This window comes from Nycticebus coucang, chromosome 14 (genome assembly GCF_027406575.1).
Source record: "Nycticebus coucang isolate mNycCou1 chromosome 14, mNycCou1.pri, whole genome shotgun sequence".
Taxonomy (NCBI): Eukaryota; Metazoa; Chordata; class Mammalia; order Primates; family Lorisidae; genus Nycticebus; species Nycticebus coucang.
This window is the reverse complement of record NC_069793.1, coordinates 78,002,030-78,011,041: the sequence shown is the minus strand read 5'-3', so window position 1 is coordinate 78,011,041 and position 9,012 is coordinate 78,002,030. Positions and strand designations below refer to the sequence as shown.

Below are 9,012 nucleotides of genomic sequence, written 5' to 3'. Positions count from 1 at the left end.
CAGCTGACCTATGTCTCTTTAGAGGGCAGTTTAAGCCATTCACATTAATGGAGAGTATTGATAAGTTTGGTGAAATTTGGGGTATTGAGGTTTTTGAAAGTCCAGTTGGCATTTTTAATCCTTTTGCCATTGTGGAAGTTAGAGTTTGATCCAAAGTTTCTGAGTGAGTTTACTTTTGTAGTAGAGGATTGGGTTGGTTATTATGGAGGATAGGTCTGAGAATATCCTGAAGAGCTGGTTTAGTTATGGCAAATTTTTTTAGCATATGTATGTCATTAAAGTATTTAATTTCTCCATCGTAAATGAAACTCAGTTTAGCTGGGTACAAGATCCGGGGTTGAAAGTTATTTTGCTTGAGGAGATTAAACGTTGATGGCCACCCTCTTCTGGCTTGAAAAGTTTCTGCAGAGGGATCTGCAGTCATTCTAATGTTCTTCCCTTTGAAGGTAATAGATTTCTTTCACCTAGCCGCTTTGAGAATTTTCTCCTTCATATTAACTTTAGTGAAGTTAATGATATGCCTGGGGGATGTCTTATTTGGGTTGAGTCGTGCTGGGGTTCTGAAGCTATCTGCTATCTGAATTTCAGGTTCTCTAGGCATGTCTGGAAAATTCTCTTTCATAATTTCATGCAGAAGGGCCTCTGCGCCCAGTGAGGCCACTTCATCTGTTTCAGGAATTCCTATGAGACGGATATTTGCCTTCTTCGAGTTATCCCAGAGCTCTCTGAGTGAGTGATCCATTTTTGCTCTCCATTTCTCTTCCTCTTTCAGAGTTTGGGAGCGTTCAAAGACTTTATCTTCGATGTTGGAGATCCTTTCTTCTGCTTGGTCCATTCTGTTGCTAAGGGATTCCACTGTATTTTTCATATCTTTGAGGGCTGCAAATTCTTGTTTCAGTGTGTCTAAGTCTTTCGTGGCTTTGGCTTGAAATTCATTAAATTCTTGAGACAGCTTTTGAATTTCTCCATGAATTCCTAATTCCATTTTGTTAATCTTGTTTGCCATCCAAATTCTGAATTCGATTTCTGACATCTCAGCCAGTTGTTTGTGAATGGGATCTTCAATTACATCTGCCGTATCTTTCCTTGGGGAGGGGGTTGATCTATTCTGGTTATTCATGTTACCAGAGTTTTTCCGCTGATTCCACCCCATGATTGTTTTACTCCCTTTGATTTTCCTCTGGTGTTTTGTTGAGGACCCGTACAGTGCTGTGGCCTGAGAAACTGGGGCCCTGTTTGGTGGAGAGCGGCTAAGTGGTTCTGACTTGTTTTCAGTTTGTTTCTGTGTGACCCTAGTGAAACAGTTACTCTGGGTTGAAGTCTCAGCTGTGGAGAAATACCAGCAATTAAGTCACCCCACCCACCACAGGCAACAAATGAAAAAGGAAAATCAAACCTTCCTACAACCACACACCCAGGGCACCACCTGGATAGTCCCCAGGTGAGTGACTCAGTTTGAAAGGTCCATGTCAATTGTCTCAGTCAGCAGCTGACTCGGGTGGGAGAGTTCAAGAGGTCCCTGGGAACTGGGTCACAGGGGTCTGGTGACTGCTCTAAAATGGCTTGCTCCAGTGCTGCGTGGAGTCAGGAAGAGCCACCAGTAAATAGATCAGTCTGGGAAGAATGATGCCTTCTTCTCCACCTTGCAGCTCTGTCACACCCAGTCTCTGCTAGCCCCATAGGGCTGTGACCCAGTCAGTTGTCTACAGTAAGCAGATACTCCAGGGGTTTGCACCTGCCTAAGTCACAGGGTAGTCTGTGTCTGCTCGACTAGGCCACTATTCTCTGTCTTTATCCAGTAGGGAGTGGTGTGGCCTGTCAACCTCGGGCACTTGATGGAGTCTGGAGGTGTTCACTCAGTTCCAGCCCCACCCTTGGTTTATGTTACTGGGTGAAGGGAACAACCCTGTGGGAGTTTGTTTCTGACCTTGCCAGATTCCTCTGCAGAGGAGAGGCTGATTTGAGTTCCCAGAACCTGTGTCTCAGGCCCTGTCTTTAGTCCTGTGGGTTTGTATTCGCAGCACGATCAGTTGTTGGCTGTAGCCTCTTGGCTTCCTTTATCTATAGGCTGGTGATCCCCTAAGGGCCAGGTGCGTCTTAGGCTCAGTAGAGCGGTTCTCTGGATCAGCCCCACCCTAGGAGTTTCCCAGCTCTGCGGGTGTGTTTTCTAGTCCCCGTGTTTCACCCAGGTCGGTACCGTCTCAGGAAAACCCTTTAGTCACGGGGCCTGTGTTTCAGTCCCAGGTCTGTTCCATGGTGGTTGCCATCTGAGAAGATGCTCAGCCTCATCTGGTTGCCCACGAAGACAGGAGGAGAGGCTATGGGATATCTGGGGGTGGGCCTTGTTATTGCTGAGGACGGCTGTTGCTCTGCACCTCGGGGCACCACTGCTCCAGTGTAATTCCCTCTCAGCCGACCGTTGTCTTCTTGCTCCTTTGCTACAGAGTCAGCACTGGCCAGCTGCAGTCTGGGTCCTGTCTATACCTCTTGAGAGTTCACCCAAGAATCTGGACTCCTGAGGGGACAGGTCTCCAGATCACGGAGTGAGAGTGGAGGGGGGTGTTAGGAGATCAGGATTACAGGTCGTAACACCAAGCTCATTGAGACCAAATGAACAAATAAATAGATACAAAGGTTACCAGGCACATGGGCCCATAGATACTAAGATAGACGGAAACACATAAACATACAAGCAATAGCCACGACAACAGCAATATAAGAAGAACTGCCGGTAGGCTGGAGTGCTGGTGGGATGGCGGATGAGGAGGAAGACCCCGCTTTTGAGGAAGAAAATGAAGAAATTGGAGGAGGTGCAGAAGGTGGACAGGGTAAAAGAAAGAGACTTTTTTCTAAAGAATTGAGATGTATGATGTATGGTTTTGGAGATGACCAGAATCCTTATACCGAGTCAGTAGATATTCTTGAAGACCTTGTCATAGAATTCATTACTGAAATGACTCACAAGGCAATGTCAATTGGAAGACAAGGTCGAGTACAAGTTGAAGATATCGTCTTCTTGATTCGAAAGGACCCCAGGAAGTTTGCTAGGGTTAAAGACTTGCTTACTATGAATGAAGAATTGAAACGGGCTAGAAAAGCATTTGATGAAGCCAACTATGGATCTTGACATCTTTTGTAGTTCCTGAAACTCCATTATATTCTAGTGAAACCATATGTAATAATTGTTATATTTTCTGCAGTGAGGTTCTGATATTTACCTAGGTGAATGAAAGATAGAGAAACAGTTTTTTTGTCTTTATTTTCATGCCTTTGGTTTTATAGTGATGTTGGATTAATTGCCTGCCTTTATATGACCATGCTTGAATTACTTACTGAGTTTTAATGACCACACATAAGTTAAAGTATCTTTCCAACCAGGCAATTCTTTCTATTAACAAAGGTTGAAATATTAATAGTTGGGTTAGATGTATTTGTGCTATTTAAGCTATACTGTAGCTGTTTAATATGTGAAATCTAAATGGCATCTTTGACTATGATAGGTGAAATGTGCTTTATGTATTCTGAAGTTTTTATATAAAACTAGTCTGAGATTATTGTAGTGAACTTTTTTATCTTTTGTTTATATTTGTATCTTTATGTTTATTTTTATTTTTTTGAGACAGAGCTTCACTTTGTTGCCCTGGCATCGTAGCTCTCAGAACCTTAGACTCCAGGGCTCAAGTGATTTTCTTGCCTCAGCCTCCACAGTAGCTGTGACTACAGGCACCTGCCACAAGGCCCTGCTATTTTTAGAGGCGGGGTCTTGCTCTGGCTCAGGCTGGTCTCGAACCTGTGAGTTCTGTGGGATTATAAGCATGAACCACTGCACCTGGCCTATCTTTATTTTAAAGAGATGATATAGAAAAATACTGGGTTTTTGTTAAAGATGTTTATCTGTTTTAAAAGCTAATTTCTTTTAACATTATTTTCTTCAGATAAGATTTTTTTTTTTTTTTTTTTTTGGAGAAACAAAGTTTCATGTGAATGCTCCTATGTTGGAAGGCTTTTTTGATTTAAAACCTTTTGGGGATTATAATATACCATTTGTTAAGTTTGGAAGAACTCATTTTCTCAGATCAGATTAAAGCTTCTAAAAATAAATGTTTTCAGTAGCAAGAATGGCGTTGCTTAAAAATTGAAGGGCATCGGGTGGCGCCTGTAGCTCAGTGAGTAGGGCGCCGGTCCCATATGCCGGAGGTGGCAGGTTCAAAGCCAGCCCCGGCCAAAAACCACAAAAAAAAAAAAAAATTGAAGGGCATCGATGGTAAGATAAGCATTTAGGGTAGTTTTTTATTCACATATTTGTAAGTACTTGTTCATTGTGGAAACAAAACCTTGTATGTCTATGGAAATCACCTTTTTTTTTTAGTTGCACAAAGTTTATTTTTATGTCTATATTATAGTTGCATTCAATATAAATCAAAATGAAACAAAACGTAGGTTTAATTGGCTCAGAAAATGACAATGAAAAGAAAAACACTGGCTAAAATTTTACCAATAGAGAATTACCATTTAGAGGGTCGGATTTGAGTTACAGTACCATGGAAAGTGCTTTTGTATTTCAGGATATATGGGGTTTGTGTGTATATACCTTATCAAGTTATTATTACATTTAGCTTAAAGTGACGATTACAATTGCATTTAAATCACTGAGTGTTAATTCTTTGCGAAACTGAACTTTTGTGCCACTTATAAATGTTACCTATAAATCAGTATTTGGGAAATTTTACTTTCTTAACCTATTAATACAAGGAATAAAGTACGAAATATTAAACAGGAAAAAAAAAGAACAACTGCCATAAAAATAGTGACAATTGTAAAATAATTGAAAGAAAGGAAAAAAAGAGAGAAATGAGGTGTTAGAAGGAATGTTAAGTGAAAAGAAAGAAGAAATTAAAATTAGAAGACATAGAAATAAAAAATATATCTATATAAAATGTAATAATAAAAAATTATCGAAATCTCCTCTAAGAAAATGGTGAGGAAAAATCAGACAAAAAGAAAACAACAGCAAAAAAAACAAAAAAAACCCCACGAAAACCAAAAAAACAAAACAAAACAAAAAAAAGGCACCAACTGCAAAAATACTCTTGTGGTAGAAATATACCTATAAATGTCTATATGTCTGCTGTAGGGATCAACTTTTGTAGGAATATATTCATACTGCAATATACTTTCTGTACACCAGGTGGCGCTGTGAGTGGTTTTGAGACTTATACCTGGTTTACAGTTTATACCGTTACCATGGTAACCACCTTCCATGGCCGATTGCCATTTTGGAGTTTCTGTAAAAGTTTGTCGCCTAAAAATTGTGCAACCTCGGCTGTTCTCCTCCGGACAACACCTGCGACCGACCCTCCCACTCAGTGTAGGTGTCCACGCTTCCTAAGTCCCTCCTCTCTGCTCCCAGGTTCCCCCGCAAACTGGCGACTGCAATCAGCCATAAGGGGAGTGGTGCTGAGTTCACACAGTATCTCCTGTAGCTGGTTCCCGGGGCTTCAGCAGCCAAAGCCGGTCCACGACTTCAGTTGCTCCGCGGCCCCAGAAGCCAAAGCCGGGTCCTAGGCTTCAAGCCGTTCCCGTGGTTGGAGTGCTCAGGGGATTTATTCTGAGTTTTATGGTTCAGAGTTTTGGATGGGCGTCCGCCAATTCACTGCGCAGCCTGAACCGCCAGCCCCCTCCAACACCTGGGGGAAATGTGCCCACCCTTTTGGGTAGTTCAAAATGTCTGTTTCCTGGGCAGGATCCCTTCCCTTCAATTGTCCAACAGTTTGCCCAGCTCCCTGTGGTTTTGAGTGGCTCTCCTTTTGGATGCCTCCCTCAGTTCAGGATTAATTACTTGTCAATTGGATTTTGTCAGCATTTACAAGCTGCTGACCTCCGTGGGGGAGGGGCCTGCTGGTCAGCACGGCCGAGCAGGGATGAATCTCTCCAACAGAGTCTGTGATTTTTAAATTACCCCTTATATATAGCAAACCGCCAGTTCACTGGGCGTCTCCAGCTGTCTGTCCACTCCAATAATCCACACACAGGGAAGGTCCAGACCGCCTTTCCTCTCACCTGGTGGCTTGGGAGAGGTGGGCTACACATCCGTCCTGTACACCATCATGCTCCGCCCCCAAAAACAAGCCTTTAACAAAGCTTGTTTGTTTGTTTGTTTGAGACAGAGTCTCACCCTTTGCCCAGGTTAAACTGCCACGGCTTCAGTCTAGCTCATAGCAACCTCAAACTCCTGGGTTCAAGAAAGAATCCTACCTCAGCCTCCCAAGTCACAGGGGCTGCAGGTACCCACTACAACACCCAGCTAATTTTTCTTTCAATATTTTAGTAAAAATGGGGTCTCACTCTTCTTGCTCAGGCTGGTCTTGGATCCTCCTTCTTTGTCAGAGTGCTAGGATTAGAGGCATGAGCCACTATACCAGACTTCAAAGCTTCATTTCTTTAACCAGTATAGGTGTGAGGGGAAGATTCCCCTTTTCCTTGAAACTTCCCTGGAAGATCAATTCATATTTAAGTGGATTAATAAGAGAAAATCATTATTTACCATGAGCATGGGGAGAATCACAGAGTGATTACTCAGTATCCCAATGAAGTCAGATGTTTTTATACCTGTTCTTTTGGAGAGGAGGGGGATGGTGCTAGGGAGGGTAAATGGATGGGATAAACAGACAGACTTGAATGTAAATGATTTCTCTTTGCAAATTAAATTAACCTGAGAGATAGGTATTATACTTAAATGATTTGGGCCAGGTCTGGTTGCATCCTTGATCTTCTCTTCTGCAATATATTGAGATAACAGGGACAGAAAGTGTGACAGGACACCCAGGAAGAGTGAGATCTAGGAGAACAGAGGTCTTCTCAAGGACACCCCAAGGCTACACCTGCAGGGTCCTCTTGATGGTGACTCAGCTCTTAGGATTTTGTAGACTTAACTTCCTGGGACCTGGAAATTTCTACTTCTGTGAAATCCTGTAGTTCTGTGGGGCCTGGAACAGCTTCTCCCACTTGATTCAAACTAACCAATGAGAAAGGTTGGTTGGAACTTTTTAACTGGAGATAAAAAGGGAAAGAGCAAGCCAGTTGGGGAGTGCAGCCATTTTGAATTCTTCTATGCCATTGGCTCCAATGACTGAATAAAAGCCTTTTTTCCTCTTAAATTTGGTGTTTAGGTGCTCTTTATCTCCATTGGGCCTCATCTTCCTACTACAGAAGGAAAGTCAATTGCCTTTTTGAGCTTTTGACCAATGGTCAATCCAGTTTATGCAGTTAGAGGGGAAAACCCCTCCATTTTTTTTTTTTTATCTTGAATGACCTTTAATTCTAAGTATTCTTTATACATATTCTGGGGTGAAATTTCCTGAACTTCTTCATCAATCACAAATCAAAGAATTTTTAAACCAACCTATAACTATAATCTCCTACTTCAAGATGTCCTGGTTTGGGGGGGCCAAACCAATAGACACCTTCCATGTGTTGATTTCTAACCTGACATGTAATTTCTGTCTCCCTGAAGTGGATAAAACCAGACTAACCCAACCCCAGTGAGACCACTTGCTCAAGACTTTTTGGGTATGGCTCTGGGCCATGGTCACACATACTCAGCTGAGAAAAAACCTCTATAAATTATTTTACAGAGCCTGGGTTTTTTTCCATTGACAACAGGAATAAGACCATGCATTTGTATTATAATAATCTGACAGAGTTTACACAGAAGAGGGCAGAAGCAATCAGTGGCCAGTTGGAGCCAGTTCATAAGATCTGATCATTAAATTTTCAGAAATTCTTGCAAATTAGTTATTAATACAGCCATTACTAAAAATTAAACTTTATAAAGTTAAAGTTAAATATTATATTAAAAACAAAGGTAATAAGCACTCAAAATCCATCATTTTTAAAATTATTTTATTACATTTTTTCATTGTACATGTTCTTGAGGATACTTAACATCCACCCTATCTCTATATCAGGAATCTGACTGAGGTAAAGTTCTGAAAAGGAGGAAGGGAATGTTCTACAAATTGTCTTTTTAAAACTCTCCACTTTTTTTTTTTTTTTTTTTTTTTTTTGTAGAGACAGAGTTTCACTTTATTGCCCTCGGTAGAGTGCTGTGGCATCACACAGCTCACAGCAACCTCCAACTCCTGGGCTTAGGCGATTCTCTTGACTCAGCCTCCCGAGTAGCTGGGACTACAGGCGCCCGCCACAACGCCCGGCTATTTTTTTGTTGCAGTTTGGCTGGGGCTGGGTTTGAACCCGCCACCCTCGGTATATGGGGCCGGCACCCTGCTCACTGAGCCATAGGCGCCGCCCAACTCTCCACTTTTTTTAAGAATCAAAACCTGCCTTCCTTCCTGAGGCTAGTAATCAAAGGGGCTCAAAAATGTCTCTGCTGTTTGTTTTCTAGTATCTTAAGCCACAGGAGATGGCTCAACAGGATTGTCCATACCAGGATCATGAGATAAGGTCAATAATTATGGTTAACAATGGCCTGACGCTATGACATGTGACACCAGCCTCATTGACCCAAGCCAGCCTCCAACACACCCCTTTAAAAAGCCCTGTTTCTCTGCTTAAAAACAAGATGGTTGTCTTTTGAGATGCTAGCTACTACCCTCCTCATTTTCCAGCAAATTAACAAACTTCTCTTTCCTTTTCCTCAAACTACTCAGCCTTGTTCTTTGTTCTCACTGATTCAGCCTTAGGAACAAGTACCAAACTTTTGTTAAAAAGAACAAACATGCATGAAGTACACTTCTGTGCATCTTTCCCAGCTTCATGCTCAATGGCCTCCCATTGGTGACTTGTAATCAGCCATGGTGAGAATATTTATACCACAGAAATTGATAAATGCTACAAACTAGTGCTTCACTGACTCGGCCTTAGGAACAAGTACCAAACTTTTGTTAAAAAGAACAAACATGCATGAAGTACACTTCTGTGCATCTTTCTCAGCTTCATGCTCAATGGCCTCCCATTAGTGACTTGTAATCAGCCATGGTGAGAATATTTATA

At 41.9% G+C, this 9,012-nt stretch overlaps 1 protein-coding gene across 1 annotated transcript; it reads left to right on the top strand.

Annotated features, from left to right (window-relative positions):
* Positions 1 to 2,752: 2,752 nt before the first annotated feature.
* On the top strand, positions 2,753 to 4,142 carry LOC128564676 (transcription initiation factor TFIID subunit 13). Its single transcript, XM_053560252.1, has one exon. It carries the CDS (start codon positions 2,753 to 2,755, stop codon positions 3,125 to 3,127), a length of 375 nt encoding a protein of 124 aa, XP_053416227.1. The 3' UTR covers positions 3,128 to 4,142.
* Positions 4,143 to 9,012: the final 4,870 nt, after the last annotated feature.